Source organism: Lepisosteus platostomus, chromosome 7 (assembly GCF_059453375.1).
Source record: "Lepisosteus platostomus isolate fLepPlt1 chromosome 7, fLepPlt1.hap1, whole genome shotgun sequence".
NCBI lineage: Eukaryota > Metazoa > Chordata > Actinopteri > Semionotiformes > Lepisosteidae > Lepisosteus > Lepisosteus platostomus.
In genome coordinates, this window is record NC_142617.1 from 38,956,826 (window position 1) to 38,976,462 (window position 19,637).

The following is a 19,637-nucleotide window of genomic DNA, read 5'->3' on the forward strand; positions in this document are numbered from 1 at the left end:
GTAAATAAACAAGGAATAAACTTGTTAGCTAAACACATGCTATTAAAAAAAACACTAATCAAATTAAACTTAGGGCTGACCCCCTGGGGAGCAGGAGCTTGCAGCTTCGACTCTGGTCAACGTGACACATGTCTGGTGGGTTCTGGGAACTCCACTGCTGGCACCATTGCCTGTGTGGCCCTCACCAACGCAGAGATCAGCACCACCCTGTGGCAAAGACACACCTGCCCCTTGTGGCACAACACAGCATGTGGCACAACCCTCCAGACCTCCCAGTCCCACTCACTGGTAGAGCCTCGCCAAGTAAAATAATATTACTGCAGCCCACAACATAAACACAGTCCAGCTATCAATTTCTAAGTAAGGCACTCACAGCAGCGGTACTCAATAAGAAGGAAGTGATATTCCCCTCCAGTGATTTGGCTTCATTAAAAGCCAGACAGTGGGATTCATTGGTGATTTTCTTCTTCCCTGTTTTCAAGAAGGCCAATTTCTCCCTTGCAGGACATGCCGACATATCTACACACGTGGGAAAGTGTGCCCATAAGACACACAACAAAATTCTACATCTTAATGCCAAGCTCTACCAAGAAAAAGCACCCTTTTCCTCACCCCCTCTCTCTCTAAAGTTTCTTCTCAGACATTGGAGGGTATCTATTCAACAACACCACCCCCTCTCCTGGGCCAAGCTGCAGAAAAAAACAATAGTGCTATCTGGGCTGAGGGACTGTGGTTTAAGCACAAGCACAGGCATTCATTCCAAGGGGAAGCACAAAAAAAAAAATCAACCTGAAATCAACCCAAAGACCCATAAAAAGCTACACTAAGGTTTGGGATTTCACAGCATATTTTTTTCTCCTTTTAATTGTTCTTTTCATGAGAGATCACCTGTCAAATCACTGTGCGAAGCTGGCAGCAATTTGATGGCCGAAACCCAGTGGACTGAGCTGTGCAGCACGGTCAGGCACTATGTTGATGTGCTGTATTCCACCGAGATAAAAAGCAGGGTCACTCGGAGATAAAGGAAGTGGAGAGCTAGAGTGTTTTTTTTTTCTTTTTTCTTCCCCAAGCTCACTCATTAGAGCACACTGTGCTCCACACACACCAGGGAGTTACTGCACAGTCCTGTTTGATCATGTATATGTCTAACCTGTTTCGCCACTATCTCACACGGGAGCTCAGCCTGACATTATAGCCACTGGGAGACGAGGGCAATTCACAGTAGTGTAGCCGAGAAACAAGCCCGGGAGGAGAGAGGCCCCAATTAAAGACCACAGTGGAAAAAAATACTCAACGAGAAACTAGAACCCAACTGGCCCGCTTTAAATTGTCTGCAATACAACTCCAGTCATGTTCTGTGACAAACAGGCTTCCTGTTAGGAGTGCTAATTTCTAAAATAGAACTGCTGAAACGTTTAACCTTGCAGAACTAATTAGTCAATTAAATATGATCCACCAATTACAATGCAAATGATACAATATTTACGTATCCTTAATATCCATTTATCTGTAAATGTCTATCTTCCTCAGCTATGGGAACAACTGAAAATAAACATGCCACTTAAAAAGAATAAAAAAACTTCTGTAAGCTAAATTAAAGTTATTAAGAAGCAAACAAATGATGAGAACACATCTGTAGAATACAAAAATCACACCGCTGTAGAATTACAATAAAAATGAGCATGGTTTGGTTTTCAATTTAAATATAGAAGGATATATTAGGATATGATATAGGATAGGATATATAGTATCACTAAGCCGAGTATTTTGAGTTTTTCACAGTTTAGCTCTACAGAGTTTCTCTTTAGTTCAGAATCTTTTAAGGTGGAACAGTGTTTCACCCTCCTTCCTGGCCTCCTTCCTCTCCTCTACAGTTCACTTTCAACCCCCTCCTCTCCCTCTGACCTGTGGCTGTGCTGAGCTGGGCCTCGCTCTGTGACTTCACCACTCTGCCATTGCTCTGGTAACAGTCCGTCTTCAGCTTCTCCCGCCCCCAGCCATGGAACTGCGGGGCTGGATTGGTCGTCGTCACAGCTACCTTGGAACTGATGTGGGCGGAGGGCGGGGGAGGGGGCGGGAGAGAAGGAAGTGTAGGGCCACCTAAAAAGTCATCATCCTCATCATCCCCGATGTCCCAGGCGTCGCTGGTGCTCCGGGCAAACTCATGAAAACTGGAGGCCTTCTTGGATTTGATGGACAGTGCGTTAGTCCTGGGGCCATCTTTTAAAAACCTGCGAGGAGACAGAGAGAGCTGGTATGCAGCAACCATTAAAAAGCACTGGGTGAAGGAGCCACTTACAGCAACGCCTGATTGTGGTATGACCTGAAGATGAAAAAAGGAGAAAAGAAAAGTAATTGGGGGCAGCACAGTGTCGCAGCTGTAAGCATCGCTCCCTCGCAGTGCTGGGGTTCTATGTTCAATTCTGGGAACTATACGTGCGGAGTTTGCATGTGTGTGTGTTTGTTCACGTGGGTTTCCTCCAGGAGCTCTAGTTTCCTCCCTTTCACAGTCCAAAAACACACTGGTGGGGCTTCTCTGATTACTGACCCTGGTGAGAGTGTGCGTGTCTGTGTCTGTGTGTGCCCTGCAATGGACTGGCATCCCGTCAGGAATCAGGAATGAGGGTGTATCTGGACAAGCATTCATTGCCAGGATAGGCCCCTGCTCCCCCACAGCCCTGGAAGAAGCAGTTAATCCAGAAAATGAATGGTTAGGAAAGTAATTGATCTCATTAGCATGGAGAAAAAAAGGGAATTCCAATTCCAGAAGCAGGTACAACTACTTTGTGTTTTAGAAACACTGATACCATTTCCTGTGGTACTAACATTTCAGTAGACTTAACATTAAAATGTAGTCATTTCATATGTTTGCTTAATTCTGGACTCCTTAAATTTGATGTACAAAAACATATTTTCCAGTACACAGTTCCTTGTATACAAGGTCCAGTGGCGCACCTTTCATTGATGAACACTCTCTCTCATCCCTGCATGTCTTCGTTTTGAAGTCAGAGTTTGGTCGGTGTGGCTTTTCATCTCCAATCGGAATTGGATAGCAGAACACGCGTTACCAAAACACATCAAGCGGAATTGGGGAACAGCACTGGAATGAGCAAGACTTTCTTGGCAACCAGGAGTGAATCAAAACAGGATGTGAAAAGACCTTGGCATGGCTCAGGCTTTATGATAACGATGATAATAAATACATTGAAAAGAAGCATCTACTTCCACACTGTTACATCAAAGGGGTTAAAACAAGAGCAGCCCAGCTCATAACACATCCTGTGTACAAAGCTTCAAACAATCTTCAGGTAACAAGAGACTAAAGGCAGGTACGGATATCATAGGGAAAAGATCTATAGGTAATGCAATACACACAAAATGAAACACATATATATGCATGCACACACATACCGTACACACATATGCCCATAATGTAATCAGACTGAAGCACAGTTTAAAGAGAATTAAAACCACCTGACATGATTCCATTATCTTTTACAACCACACAGACAAATGGGCAGTCAAGACATTTGAAGTTACTGCATGTCCAGTAATCCAGCAAATGGCAAATTTCACTGCTAATTTACAACAGTATCACCAGAAAACACTTAAAGCTGGCAAAACAAGGATCCAGGGGGACGCCAGACCAACAATATATTGTGTTTGTCGGTGCTAATCACATTTGAAATAGGCTACCTATGAAATAATTCAGCTGAGAAGAACACCTAAAGGTTAATTCCACTTTGAAAAGTGGGGAAAAAACAATGTTTCAGCTGTAAAGAAGCCTTAATCTGTCACCTAACACCTCCAGAAGGCTTAACCAGCTGAACTGTTGTCATCACTAAGAAAATACCTCCTAGGAGATATGCATCTGCTTTCATGAACGCAGCCATTTTTATTAATTCCCAGGAGAATCAAAGATCACACAACACATTTTCAAAAAACACAGCTCAACCTTCGGGTAAGCACAAACATCAGTGACAACGTTCAGAAAGTTCTTTAAAGTCCTCTCAAACACTTATTGCCCCACTAAATGAAGTGATTAGCCTCATTTGGGATTTAAAAATGCTTTGCGAGTGCTCTGCACCACTGAGTGAAGAATTCAGACGCCCACTGACTGTTTCGTCACCAATAGTGTATCCTGGGCCTTGGTTCCCAATCCTGATCCTGGGGAACTCCCATCCCTTCTGGGTTTTTTTCCCCCAACAAGTCCTTAATCGCAGACTAATTGGCTTCGATTTTCTAATCAAGGCAGTCAATTACGTTTTGGTTTAACTCCATCAACATTAAGGTAACATATAAACATAAAATTATTTGTGTCCCCCTTAAATTACAACACTGCTCTACTGCCCTCTCAGCTCAGAATTCCCACGGCAACTGTTCTCAGTACTCAAGTACATTATTTTGCTTTTAATATTAGTATATTCCCAATGTGAGCAGGTGTCCAGTGCAATACCAGTCTGAATCTGGTGGTGACCGAGTACTTGAAGCTTGAAAACAAATATTGTTTACAGCCTCAGTCGTTCAAACACAAATTTTCAACCATCTTCCAGCCCAATTTCATGCCATTTTGAATGTCTCATTTTGTGGCTCACTGTCCTGGAGTGCATGAAAGCTTCCATTCTCCAACAAATAGCCCCTCACCAAAGACTTGATCATGTTATAATTTTTTTTTAAAAGGGCGGAGCGGTGGCTCTGTGGCTAAGGAGCTGCGCCTGTAGCTGGAAGGTTGCACAGGTTCAAATCCTGTGGCCGGCAGAGGAATCCTACTCCGTTGGGCCCCTGAGTAAGGCCCTTAACCCCAATGGCTGACCCTGCGCTCTAACCCCAAGCTTCTCTCCCTGTCTGTGTGTCTATGCCTCTGTGCCTAATGAAAAGCAAGCTGGGGTATGCGAAAAGATGAAATCCTAATGAAAGAAATTGTATATGGCTAATAAAGTGATCTTATTTCTCTCTCTCAACCCTGAAATCTGGCTCTTCTTCTGGCTCAATAATGTGCAGTGCTGCCACCTAATGGCTCACCTCGTATTTATTTTTACTTTAGACAAAGCGCATGTACTGCGTGTTGATGTACACAGCAATTTCATGTTAGTGCACAAATGAATCAGCCTTGGCTCAGCTCGGTTTCATCCCTGTGGGTGCTTAAGCCAAGGAGCACCTCTGGGGGGGTCTGATATTAAATCAAGGCTAAGAAGGCATCACATCTGCAGCAGGGTTTTTCATCTCTGTGATAGGTCAGCTCAGCAGCTAAGGACAAAATGCCTTTTGGAGCCGACAGCTCTCATTCCTAGAGCACATCAGATGTACAGTTTTAAATACAGAATAGAAAATGAGTCCAGGGGAGCAATGCCCCCAGTTTGCTTCAGCTCTGAAACCACCTTTTCTTTTCAAAAAGAAAAACAGTATCTATGGTTTCAGCTTTCCTTCGTTTTACATGTGCGAGAACATGTATATACCCTACATACACATGCAGAACCCCAAAATCAATCTGTCCATGAAGTACAGTATGTAATCTGAAAACAAAAGGGCTTTCATTCCAGAGCAGAACTGTTTATTATTTGTGTACAGAAAACAAAGAAAAAAAACAACATTTTCATCAACCAACCAGACAGGGTTACAAGCAAGGTGAATAAAACATGTACACCTTTTGCACATGAAATTCTCATTTGGCACCTGTTTTATGCAGAGGAAAGTTAAGCAGAGACCCCTTTAGCACCCAGGCTGCCAGACCTTTCAGTCCCTTGACAGTGATGAAAGGGTGCAGTTACAATGGTGAAGGAATTTTTCACTTCTCCACGCGATCTGCTGTCTAGCGTGTCACCCTGCTAGCTGTTCACTGAATGTAAAGTGCTCTGGGATCTTTTTGGGTGAAAAGTGCTAGAGAAATGCAAGGATTTACCATAATTATACAAACCAGAGGACACAAGCAACTACATGAAAGTGCATTTAAAACACCTTTTAAGAACCAAAGAGTTGTGAGAGTATGTAACACCAGCCTGGCTTTTTTTCCCCCAAGAAATCGCTAGATTAGTTCCCTGGATCAATGAGCCACTAACTACTGAGCAAGCTACCATTTGCCTTCACTCAGTCGTAACTCTTCTTATAGTCCAATAATTATTAATGAAGAGGGCTGGGGATATTGTGAAGCATCAGAAAAATACATTTTTAATCTGCCCAGGAGCAGGCCAGGTGTACATTCACAGAAGAACACGTGCAGAGCCCCATCGTCCTTCAGCACAGCTGAGCTGGCGAAGACACTCGGCCAAAACTCTGGCCTGATTTATGTCCAGCTCTGCACACGCATAGCTGTGCTTCACTCTAGAGCACGGCGCTTAAAACTGGGAGGGACCTTGCAAAATGACTCTTCAGAAGACATCCCACACGTGCTCATTAGCAGAACAGGAGCTAATTAATCTTCATTGGCCACACGTTGTCCTGCGTCTATTCCCTGAGATAAAGCCTGTCCCCGAGCAGGTTCTGAAATCAATTACCCCTCTCCTCACTGCATTCTGCTGCCTTTAGAATGTGATGCTCCATTGATTCCACACAACTTTTGCTCCAGCCCTTATAATCACCGCAATTAACTCCTGTTCAATGGCATTACGATCTCAGTGAAGCCTGCGGACTCAGAGAGCATTGCAGGTTTACGCAGGAAACAACACACGCTGGTCTGCTTTTCGATGGGGGCAAGACAATTGAGTGTAACTTCGTAAGTTTCAAGATGCAAAATGCATCCCTGCCTGCACATAGGATATATAAAAGTCTTGTAGAGTACATGATCATCTGCATCTGGCCCTACATGACGCTCTAGGTCAGACTGCCAGCCACTGTTATGTTTGTGTCTGTTCCATATTATGAATGGTGTTTTGTCATAGTTTACCCATCACAGATATCTCAAAGACTCTCATTTTATTAAGATAGAGTGCTATGCACATTAAAAGAACATCACAAAGATTTTTGACCTTTCACTTTGTAACTTTCGGGAAAAGTTGTAACGCTTGGCGTTTGACTGTATTTTAATGCCAGCGTACAGATAAATAAATAAAACCGTTTTTCCAGTCCAGTCTGCATTTACCCAAGACCACATCCCCACAGTTCCCTGCACAACTGACTGCCATGCTCAGCCATATGACACCCACACACAACTTCCTCTCAAACTATCTAAAACTCCAGCCTGTCATCAGCTAGCATTTTCCCTTCTGTTGAAATTCAGATCAATGTTCAATGCCTTAGAATCTAAATTCAAAGGCAAATAGTTGCAACCTCATTACCATACAGTTTCATGGGAGGAAATTTGTCGCCAGTGAAATGAGAATCTTTCTGACCTTTCTCAGCACATAGAAGGTTCATGATGATAAGCTGTCACACAGCTGCAGAGGACAGAGATCCTTTATCAGACTTTGAACTGAGACAGTTCTGACACAAGATGGTGCCCCTCCCTACTGTCCTGTACTGCTTCTGCACTGAGCAAGCATGCACTCTTTTTGTTAAGGTCTCAACTCCAATGACCCTTTTCTGCAAGATTAAAAACCACCTGATGCAATGCAGCAAAATAATAATAACACTACTAAATCCATGAAGAGAAATTGCATCCTTTCTAAAAAGACTTCTTATTCTTGAATCTGCTATACACAATAGTATACTCCTAAAAAAGATGCAGATTAACAATCTCGTGAGATTTAAGCTTGAGTCTTCTAGATATTATTGCATACTCATCCTATAATTACCTTGTACACACAGAGCATAATAATAACTATATAGTGATGGCTGGGTCTAAATAAGATTCATTCCCATGAAGTAGCTTCTTGCTCTTAAAAGTCATCATAGCCCAAAAGATGTTAGTTGTAGGACATGTATAAATGTCCACTTCACTTCTCAAAGTTAGCAGATGAGCCCTAATAAAAGCAAAAAAGCAGACCATGGCTGTTAACTAAACTCAACATTGGCAACCTTGGACAGCTGTTTCACCATAAGCATAATTCTGAAAGGGGTTCCTTGTACAACAGAAAAAGAGACATCCGCATGCTATGAACATGGTGCAAACTCACTGAAATAAAACTGTAATGAAAAAAACACCAAGAGGATTTTGAAACCATGCACCCGAGTGGCTGAACATCACCAGATGCACATGCAAACAAAATGTATTCATATCATACACATCTCTGATATAGCACACTTACGTTTTATGTATTCTTGGATCAAGAGGAGGGTGCTGAGCTCCATAAACAGGCTGTATACTGCAGGAGAAACAAGGCAATAGGCAGTGAGCACAGTTGTGCACATGGGAAAAAAAAACTACCCGATTTTACATTCATGGTCAACACTGCACTTTAACTTCAACAGTCCAAGAGCAGATGGTATTGTAACTGTGGGCTGTTGTTAGGCTGGACAGAAATAATTGGTCTCAATTAAACCAGAATGAAACAGATCTTTTATGCACACATCGAACACACATGGTCCACACACCAAGAACCAGAAACAAAAAAGCTGCTAGGTGTGATGGCTAGCTCTTAAAAACTGCAAGGAAAACAGCAAATGGATCTTAAAATATAATCTCCTGCCTTGTAAGAACATAAAACATTAGTGCTTCAAACAAGAGAAAGCCATTTGATTAATTCTGATCGCTTGATTGCTGATAACTAATTAACACATCATACCTGCAGGCGACTGTGCTGCTCTGTATGGCAGTCACTACTAAGCACTGGTGTGATAACAGTCTTCACCTTTAGAATTATCTAACACTTCAGTGTCTTCTGCATATCTTCATGGTTTAAATTCATGCCCTTGCCACTGAGGATGACAGACTGGGACTGGGATTATCGATGACCCTTTGACATAATGTTATCCCTAATCATTCTGATAGCAGCAAAGCATAAAAACCTGAAAAAAAGCCTACTGTAATAAAAACCCATGGGAAAATGAACTTATATTTGTGCGAGCAGGTTAAATCCATGTAATCTATAAAACATACGACACAGTAAACCTTTTAATTCTGCCAAATGGAAGGGATAATGTGTGGGCTATGAGCATATGTGCAGCACTGACATCTCCTGAAGCCCTGCCTTTTACGAGTCTGTGTGAACTAAGCCCAGCAGCACAGTGCTCCAGAAAGCTCCTGCTGCGGAGCGCAGTACTGTATAGTGAGGGATTCCTACAGGAGAAATGGCATCAGTGCCACTACTAACCTCTATTACTTTCAAATACAAAAGATCTGCCCTAACCACAGCACACAGCCCACAGGAACTGTGCAACTGCTCTCGCCCTCATAGGCAGATTCTGCCCTTTTCTTTTCCCATCACTTCCTCCTTCTGTCGCCCCCTAGCAGGATCACAGATAAATCAAAGTCGTGGTCCTCCATGTCCCCATGTCCCCCTTCGGGACCCCTTCCAGATAAAAGGGCCCCCTTAAGGGGGGACCTGTGCAATTTCTAGAGGAGTCTCTCCTTAGCAAGAAACACACATGACCTTTTTTTGGGGCTGTTCTCCTTATCCAGACTAGGATTCCTGACTGACAGTCCACAGACTATGAAGGTCGATGGAAAGCCTTCTTCCACACTGACCGTCAATATAGGTGCACCTCGGCTGTGTGCTTAGCCTCTTGCTGTTTTCCATGTTTACTTAAGACTTAACTGAATTAACTGAACTGATTCTCTTTTCCTGCTCTTTTTCAAACCTACAGTGTATGTTCTTATCCCATTCCTTCCCATAATAAACCAGGCATGCAAACATACATTAGCATTAGTGTTCTCTCATTTTCTCTCTCCCCGTTTTTCCCCACTCTTCCTCTTTTGCAAACTATATTAGTGCCTCAGAAATCTGAACAACAAGAAAGGTCAAAAACAACTTGAGACCATACTTCTGTGTTTAGTAGTTTCTTGAACAAAGCCAAGGTATTAGTTTTGACATAGATGGGTGGATAACTTGTTCCATACTCCTGCAACCCTTTGCATAAAGACATGCCTCCAGCTCTTGGTTTTAAAAACACTTCCTCATAAATAACAATGCTGCACAATTCAACTATTAGCACCTCATATTTTAAAATAGCTTATTAACTAACATTGCACATAAGAAAGCAGAGTTAAACTCTAGTGGGTTAAATTAAGGACATAATGTTCCAAGACTTATGTTTGCCAACTCTGCATTTGAAAAAAAAAGAAAAAATGTTAGAGAATACAAAAAGTAAAATTAAACATCACAAACAGTCCTTTGTATTTATGCCATGGGTCTAATTATTCTCAGGCTTTTCAAAGCAAACCCCTTCACTAATCTCGGCATTTTTATAACCCACTTCTAACAGAAACACTAGAAAGAATTCTACTAAGAGTATATTTTGTTCTAATTAAACTTTACTTAAAGTAACTCATCAAAAGCAGACATTAGAGGCCATGTATTAATAAGTGATGAGCTGAGACTCAGCAGAAAGAGACGGTGGAGAGGCTATACAGGCAAAAGCAGCTTCTGTAGAAAACTCCAGGGACAGAAGACAAAGGTGATACATTCAGACAGGGCATTATCCAAGAGAGAGGACAATAATGATAATACTGAGGGACACATTGCCCTGCAGAGTCCCCTGTCTCCAGAAATGAGGAAGTGGATGATGCAGGTTAAACCCCAGGAGACACTTTAATAGCTCAAGGGGAGACACTGTTAAGAATGAAAACGTTTTTCAACTCCAGTTTTGAACCAACTGAGAGAAGAAGTGAACGTGCGGGGCTGTCTTAAGTCCTTTAAACACAACTACTTAAAGTTTTTAGAAGTGAGTTTCAGAAAGAATTTTTATTTTTCTGCCCTGATTCAACAACAGAAGGTGAAATTCTTCTCACTCCGGTTTTCCATCTCCTTGGCTGCCGCTATATCGTACCTCTGCCAGCACTATGGCCACATTCATCCCCATGCCAGGTCTGTGCGGCTGCCCAGGGCAACACAGCTGTGAGCACCTGCAGGGGACAGAGGCTGACAATCAGACTAACCCTGCCCTGGCAATAAGGGCCCTTCTGAAGACTCCAGAACACCCTGCTGCAGAGTCTAAGGCTCCGGACAGAACAGAACTACACTAAAACTCACTAGAAGGATTAAAAACTGACATGAGTCTCTGCATCGCCTCTCTGTATTAGGCCTACCTGTTACGCAATGACTACTTCCATTTCAAAACATTCCTACATTTGAATAGAACTGTAAAATAGAACACAAAAAAGGGGATGGGTGTGAACGATCCCAGTCCTCATTTGCCAAGCAAATCCATGCCTTTCCTTCCTTCCCATGATGTGCAGAGTAGCCTGCTAAATGCACATTTTTTACTGCTATTCCTCACGTCTATGTGATAAAGCTCCCCAGTCATCGTCATTCTAAACCCGGCCAGAAATCACCATGCAAGGAATGCATGCAATACAACTTCCCTGTATTCATAGAATTTAATAATCTCAGGAGCAATAGTTCCCAAGATTAGCTAATGCATTGTTCTTTCATCAATATACCGTATTAGTTGCTTTGACCAGTCAGAAGCAGTGTTCATTTTTTTCCTGTCTCAAAGATTTTAAGACAGTAGTTCTGATGGGCTGGTACTCTGCAAGAGCTGGCAGTGTGTCTTATAACTACGCAATGCTCTTATCGACAAAGTCCCCCGGGAGACAAGCAGGCTTAAACTACTCCTAATCTCCCCGAGACACTGAGGGAGTCTGGCACATCTCTGCTGTGAACAAATTGTGCCTGTTCTCCCCCCACCAGCTAAACGACTGCGACTTGATAGCTTTCTCCTCCCCGCATGGAACATCACACCACATCAGTCCCTCCTCTGTTTCTCATTTGTGCTGCAAGGCTGCAGCTGCACTTCGCATTCAAAGATCACAGAGTCACGGGCTCAGTTTACTCCATTCAAGCCCTGCCTCCCACAGACACCAGAGGGGCTCTTTCCTTTAACAGTCATAAATATCCCACTGGAACGCCAACATCCGCCAAGCTTGTCAAAAGCACAGACAAAAAACAAACAAGTACATACATCCAAACTCTGTTTGTTAACAAGGATAAGCAAAAGCAAATGAAAAAAACTCTCTAGTGATAAAATATTTAAAAGTTCCATTGATCTTGATTGCCCCACGCTGCAGAGCAGAGATGCCTCCTCAAATAAACCAATATGCATAAATGCACAAAAAAGCAAACATGTACTTCTATTAAAGAAGCATGAGAAATTAGGCGTAATGTACAAAATCAGCATAATTGGAAGTGGCAGATTCTTTTTTTCTAAAGTGATACAAGAGACAATCGCCCAAGGGAATCAACACAGAATGAAAGAGCGGCGAAAACGTCTCTCAGCTCTTCACCAGACTGGTTCTCTTCTGGGACACTTCTGCACTTAGACGCTGCAGTCTGGATCAGCACCTGTAATGAAAAACTGTCTGAAGCTGCAAGGGGATATCAAAGACCACTCCTGGATATTCCGTAGCTCAGTCATTTTTCACCAGACAACTCCAAGCAAATATGATCCACATCAGAACTGACTGAGAAACAAAAAGAGCACTGCTCTCATTTGGTAGCAGTGTTATGGGACATCCCAGCAGCACAGATCAATAGCACTAGAAGACTTGAAATGTGTACATCATGCGTCTCTGGCAGCTCAAGCGGCACAAATGTTCAAACTTTTAATGCTTACTAAAACGTTTTTCAGTTTTAATCTTCAGATAACGTCTTTCTGGACTCCTCCCAGACAGGAGGAGACTGGCTTAAGTGCAATTCTTGAGCTTCCCTAAAATCTCCAGATTTACCAGGGATGAATCATCTCCAAATAAATGAGCCAGGCACTTTTTCCCCCTCAGAAAGAAAAAACGTGAACACTGTGATCGGGGGAAAAAAAGGCAATGGTTAGTCCTTTTCTTTGCAAACCAGATATTGCCCATCAGTCCTTCCTCACCATACACATCTCTTCTTGGCCATTACAGAAACATTACATTCCGACACAATGACCTTTTTTTCCTCATAACAAAGGCCAAAACAAAGCAAGCCGCAGTTCATCCTAGTTCTCAAGCAACAAGATGGGAATAAAACCCATCACTCAGCAGTTTGAACTGTACCAGATTTTATAAGATGCAGACTCTTGTACATAAGCCAACACCAGACGCTGGATATTTCACGCTTGTCCACTTATTTGGAGTAAGTGCATAAATGGACATGTGGTTCCTTATTTTTGCTGTGGCCAATGTGATGGAAAAGTTCCCAATCCATAGCAAATGAATAATATGGGCTATTTGCCCACAGGAAAAAAACAAACATATACATAATTGTTGCTCCTATTCCGCTAATGAAACAAGCAAAAATAAAATATCTACAAGACAGTTATTTCCAGCCCTTGCATTGAACTGCACAGTGGGAGGCAGAGGGAACAGGTGACCAAGTGTGATATTTCCTGAAAGGTCACAAAAGGAAAGAATATTTCAGGGCGCCAGCCTTGCACCTGTCTGCAGAAAGATGTTTCTGCTCCTGTATCGCACACATCTCTGATATAGATGGCCCAAACGTGACCAGCTGGCTGTATTCTGACACTCTGATCACTGACAGCTACTTCAGAAAGATAAGCCATGCCAGAATGCACTGGGAGGCTCTGTGTTTGCAAACAATGATAAAGAATTGAGAAGGCCTAAACGGAGCCAGGGCTTCAGTGAATGTAGTGCCTCACTGTGCTTACGCTAAGAATGTAAATGTAGTGACTTAAAACTAAAAATTGGCATTAAAAAAATAAGTACACTTGGAAACCAGGCCTCCACAAAAATAACAGGCAACATGGCTGTAATAGATGCTCCATCCACTCAAAAAGGAAAGACCTGATGGGACCATTGACAGCTCTAGCACACAGCCTCCACATACTAGAGCACAGAATCTAAACCGCTGGCCCCCTCTTCAGCTTCTGACACGTCAGACAGCAAAAGGCCTATGCAGAGCAAACTCCACCGTAGCACAGGAAGTGTGTATTCGGCAGAAGACACAATTGCCAAAGATAAACGCAGGAGGGAAACTGGGGGAAACTGTGAAAGCAGAGAACCTGCGCAGCAGACTCTTTGGTAAAACAAGAGTGGATTTCTATCAGGGTGTAAAATCCTGTTGCACCTAATACTGGACAGAGGGCAGTGGCCCAGCTGTGCACATTACCCTGCAGATCAATTGCATACTAATGCAATTTCATTTTTCTTTTACCTTATTCACTACAGCATAACAGTATTCTATTCTTATATAGTACAGTGAAAGCAAAATGTCCAAATCGACTATTTCATGACTATAACAGGTTTTTCTGTTTAATAGTTATGTTATTCAAACTAATCAGGTCAAAAGAAATCCTTACATTTTTGTTATACAGAATTTTTATTTCATTGACTACAGCAAACGTCCAAAGTATCACAGGTGTGCATAAAGAATTCATTTTTTCTCTCGCCAGGTGAATCACTCTTTCCCTTCTCCCACACAGTTCAGTTTAATTTTAACGTTCTTCAATTTGAAGAGTTAATGAGAGGCTCACGTTCAATCCCAGTCCAGAAAAACGCAAGTGAAATATGCAACTCAAATTATAAGCATCGAAGCATAAAGCACAAATAAAAGTCTGAAATGTTTGTCAGTGTCAGTCTTCTTTGAAATCCGTTGCTGCCTCTGGGCTCATTTTTGTTGAGCAATGAGCGTTTGAAGTTACAGCACAATACACAACAGCTCCTACACGAGTTCTATACAGTATATGGTGAAAGGAAGAAATGACTTTATTCAGAATCCCTCTGCACTTCTGTTTACTATTATTAAATATGAATATTTTTCAAACGGAAAAACTTAGTTTAACCGCAGCGTGGCTTTGCTTGGTGGTAAAACATGAATTGCATATAGAAACGAAACTGAACCTTACCAGCAACCCCTAGTATGCAACAGTTAAAACAGATAAGCATTTGCACGTATATCAATAAAATAAGTTGAAAATATAAATTCAGTAACCTATTACCAGTACATTTCTTTATATAATTAACAAAAAAAAAATTAGAAATATCGGGTGTATTTTATGTTTACAAAAAATGAAAACATGACATATGCTAGACAGCTGTTCTTTGGCAGAATTAAACCTGTAATAACAATTTTCATTGTTACGTTTTTGTTTTTTCATGCTTTTATTTAAAAATAACTTCAATTGTTTTGTGGGTTTGCTGAAACATAATCACATTTCATTGCCAGAGCAAGATGATATTTATCAATGTTTACCTGGTGTTCCAAAGGTGAAGTTCACGAAGTGGTTTCCTCTTAACCTTTAATCTAAAAGCTAAAATGCATTCTATTATTACTAGAACTATTACGTTTATTTTTTTTACAGACAGAGTTTTCCTTGTGTTGTGGCCAGCAATGTCAGTGATGCACAGTATCAGAGAAACCTACCTCCCCGGAACCTTGGTGTTCCTCTTCCAAAACTGGATTTTGTTATCGGTTGTCATGCTCTGAGAAATCCCCGATTCTTTTCAAGCAAACACTTGATCCAAATTCTTAAGAGCGCTGATAAAAAAAAATGAAAAGTTGTTGAAAACTCAAAGTGAAAATACTGTTGGAGTTATTATTTTATATTAGCAGAAAACAGAAAATACAGCACTGGGAGTCGCCATCTTGGAGTGTTGCAAAGAGCTGGCCCCTGATTGGTGGAAGTGGAGGCAGGTGTCAGGAGGGGACCAATCATAGGTGTGGTTTCCGCTGGCTAGGGAGGGGTTTGCTGAGGATTGACGTCGGTATCGTTCCCCCACAGGTGCCGTCAGTTTAACAGGTGAGTTCTGACGTCAGATTGTGAGTCGGATTGTGATTTTTCCTTTTGTCCTATGAACCGTTCATTTTTATTGCCTTTAAACCTGTTGAGCTTTACATAGAAAGTAACTGAGCTTCGTTTAAAAGTCGTAAAAGAACAGTGTTCTACCAACTTAGTTTTTTCCTAAAATATTTGAATATTTATACCATTACAAGTGGACTGAATATATTGATACTAAATTAAATGAAATGTAGAGAGAGATTTTTGTATTTCTTACTATTGCACATATCCAAGAATGGCCTGTGGTTTTACAATTCCTTCTAGAATTTGGTTCTAAATCTGGGATTACAGGACTTTTGCATGCTTCCCAGCCAGAGAGATCATTGGCAAACACTGCACTGGATTCCTGGGTAATGTCCACCATGAGTGAGGATTATCTCCTGCAGTTCTCCATCAAATCACCCTCTTCCTGGGTATTCTGGAAATCCCCCTCGCAGCCATGTCTGGCTTCGTTATTTTCCTGACCATCCCACCCAACAGATTCCTCAGACATGGTATGGAGTCTCTGTCCTGCTTGTTTTCTGGTTCTCAGGAAGGATGATCCCCTCTGCCCGGTGCGGGGCTGCAGAAACCCGTACACCAGGCTGAAGGAGCTGAGCCTCTGCTACTGGACCATGTATCAGTAACCCTAGTGCAGGAGTGTCAAGTTCAGTTTCTAATTAAATAAATTCTCCTAATTTGGCATATAATCTTTTATATCTTTTACAGTTACCTAAAACATGAACTTCACTAAAAAGTGTGACCTTTAAAACACATCCCTGCCTGTTTAGCAGTATTAAAAATTATACTGTTAATTAAATAATTAGACAAGCTAGATTTGAAACACAAGCCAGAAAAACTTGGCCCCCCAGGAACTGAGTTGGATGTCCTTAACGTAGTCAGTCAAAAGCAGGGATTCCTTTATATGCTTAAATTTGAAGGGTGCGTACCTCCATGTTCCTGGGTCAGGTGGTGTGGCATTGTATGACTGGATGATTTTGTTATCCACAGTCAGCTGAGACAAGGCTCTTCCCCAGGAGCTAATTAATGTCTGCATTTCTTTTCAGGCACCAGGGCTATAATGGCCTGGCATCCCAGAGATAGGGAGATTGATATTGCTTAGCCTTAGCCCTACCATTCTCAGTCACCCATTTGGAATGAAGACGAAAACCCTGAATCTTCAGAATGCAAGGCATGCGTGGGTATGTGTCTGCAGTGTTAGTAGCCCAACCAGGGAACAATAAAACCAGACTGTATTAATGGAAAAAAAAACATTTTCTTCTCAGCACACCTGAGTCAAACAGCAAGTGTGACACCTCTGCCCATCAGGGGTCTGCTGTCTAGCAGTCACCAATAATTCCAGTGGGTGTTCAAGGGAACAAAATGAATGCTGGCTGATTTTTCTGATGACAGCTATTACCCACTGTAAGTGCTTCTCATATGGCACAACTGCCCCTGCTGACTCGTATTAGCACAGCCATGGCAAGCTGCTGTAAAGAGGGCGACAGATAAAGTTTGTGCTATTTAGGAGTGTTAACAAGAGCCAGGTTTTCTGGCTGCGGTCCAGGCTTGGAAGGGTTGGAGGGGGTCACTTTATTTCCCCGAGAGATAAAGCATATCAGCCATTTGCAGTTATTGCTTCTAAATTATTCATTTTCTGCATGAAACAAAGGTTGGGCCTTGGTGAGCCGTGATCAGAGAACTGTTGCATACTGTCTTATGGACTAGCCTGCATGCGAACTGGATTCATAAAACAGCAGTTAATCAGAGCTTGCAAACTGGCATTCTCTCCTGGTCCTATTATTTTAGAACATTTCGAGACGTATTCGTTAGTTTCACATTGGCCCTAAACATAAATTAGTGCACAAAGCACACATAACTGTATCTTAATTAGAGAAAAACTGGGAAAGTAATAGAATTATAACAGTAAAATCCATCCATCCATTTTCAAAACTGCTTTATCCAGTACAAGGTTGCAGGAGAGCTGAAGCTTAACAAGGCAAGCAACCACAGTGATTAGCACAGTAGTTAGTATTGCTGCATCACAATGCTGGGGCCCTGGGTCCAATTTCTGGGGTGCTCTCTGCATGGTCTCATGGAATTTGTATGTTCCACACACTTTTCTCCTTGTGTTCGCATGGGTTTTCCTCCAAAAGCTCCAGTTTCCTCCCACAGTCCAAAGAGAATAATTGGCTTCTTGAAAAATTAGACCTGGTGTGAGTGTTTTTGTATCTGTGTTTGTGTGAGCCTTAGCCCAATTAGGGTGTGTCCTGCCTTAGGTGTGCCCATTGTCCACAGCCCTGTATTGAATAAAGCAATTAGAAAATGCACGGATATACAATATCATTTAAATATTTTATATCTGTCTAACAAAATTGCAATATATTAAATTGGTTTGCTCTTGTAGCCCTTTTAAATAAATAACAAAAATAAAATAGTGGGTGGTGTAGCTGTATTTAGATATTGTTGTGAGATATAAAAATGTATATATACTGTATATCTCAATTAATACCAAGGTGACATCAAAATGTGGCTCCTAAAATGAACACCACACACCAGAATGAGCAGAAAGGCCAAATGAGGTTTACTGAAGCTACAAAAGATGTGCTTCATTCCAGCTGAATAAAATACATTGTGCATTCATGTGAATGATATTTTAAAACAGTTCATGGTAGTGTTTTCAAATACAACTGCCACCAGCTCTAAGCAAAACCCACTTTGAGAAGCTGAGGAGAGAGGAGGCTCTGTGAGTCACTAATAATACTCACTGCCACAGATCGGAGCTATATTTGAATAGTAGTCGGGGTTCCCAGGTGGTTTAACCGGAAAAGGAGATTGATCAGAGCGCAGGTTGAGCATCACGGTTACCCGATCATGCCTGGGCTGTGTCGTCAGCTGCCGGTGGCTGGGATTCCCCAAGAAGTGGGACGTAGTCGGCGTGGCACTGCTAAAGCTGAGCGATCTCAGAGCTCGTCAGCCTGTGACACAGCAGCCGCCCGCTGGATGTGGCAAACCCTCGTGAGCTGTGAGTGACAGACACATCCATCCTAACATCGGTGCCAACCTAACTCTGCAATAAGAAGACCGGGGGGGTTGCAACATGGCAATGCATGAGGATGCGTTTGGCAGGTGGGCGTGTTGGGAGGGGTTAGGCAGGGGTTTCATGCATATTCTGTAAAAATGCTGCTCTTGTCTTCAAGCACAGCAATCTCAAGCCGCAAGACTGGATCCAGGGCCAGGTACATCGCGGGGTAGCAGACTAGAGCACACAAGCCCATGAAGCACATTTCAAAGGTAGACGTCAGCAAACAGGCAAGTCCACAAAGCACAAATAAAGATACCGAAGGAGATCCGAAGGCAAACTGGGGAGAAGGCAAAAATCGAGCACAAGCAAAAGGCCGAAGAGAAATCCAAGAAGCAAAGTCAAAACACAGGCATGATCGACAGACAAAGCAGCACACTAGAAAAAGGCCGAGACCAGCTGAGAACGCACTGAGACTGAGCGCAAGGGCAGGTCTCAAATAGCCAGGTATTAAGAATGTTCAGGTGGGACTGAACTCTAGTAATATCTCATTGTCACGGCAATGGCCTGATTGACAGGTCTGTCGTTGGTTGTGGTGTTTGTCAGTGCAGTTAGCACTACTACAGCACGAGAGGACATGACATGTTCAGGCCAGCATCCTGCCTGCCTGCGCGGTATAGGCGATGCAGCGGTAACCGAGTTTACTACCACTGCAGATTCCAACCTTGGGAAAGTATAATTGATGCAGACACAAACAAACTCTAAAACCCTTCTCCACGGCTGTCTCCAGCTTGAGATGAACAAGATGAACTCATCCTCGCCTCTCACCTTG

The 19,637-nt window shown here is 42.4% G+C and overlaps 1 protein-coding gene across 2 annotated transcripts in view; it reads right to left on the reverse strand.

Moving 5' to 3' along the window:
- tbc1d22b (TBC1 domain family, member 22B) overlaps positions 1 to 15,631 on the reverse strand; it is a 129,944-nt gene extending 114,313 nt beyond the window's left edge. The window contains exons 1-3 of one of the 2 annotated variants that reach the window (XM_088640186.1): positions 15,390 to 15,631; positions 8,181 to 8,237; positions 1,906 to 2,231 (exon numbers count right to left, since the gene is read on the reverse strand). In XM_088640186.1, the coding sequence (XP_088496312.1) occupies positions 1,906 to 2,231; positions 8,181 to 8,237; positions 15,390 to 15,445 (439 nt within the window). In that variant the 5' untranslated portion in view covers positions 15,446 to 15,631. The remainder of the gene's footprint in view (positions 1 to 1,905; positions 2,232 to 8,180; positions 8,238 to 15,389) is intronic. The other variant, XM_088640187.1, reaches the window with a different exon arrangement.
- Positions 15,632 to 19,637: the final 4,006 nt, after the last annotated feature.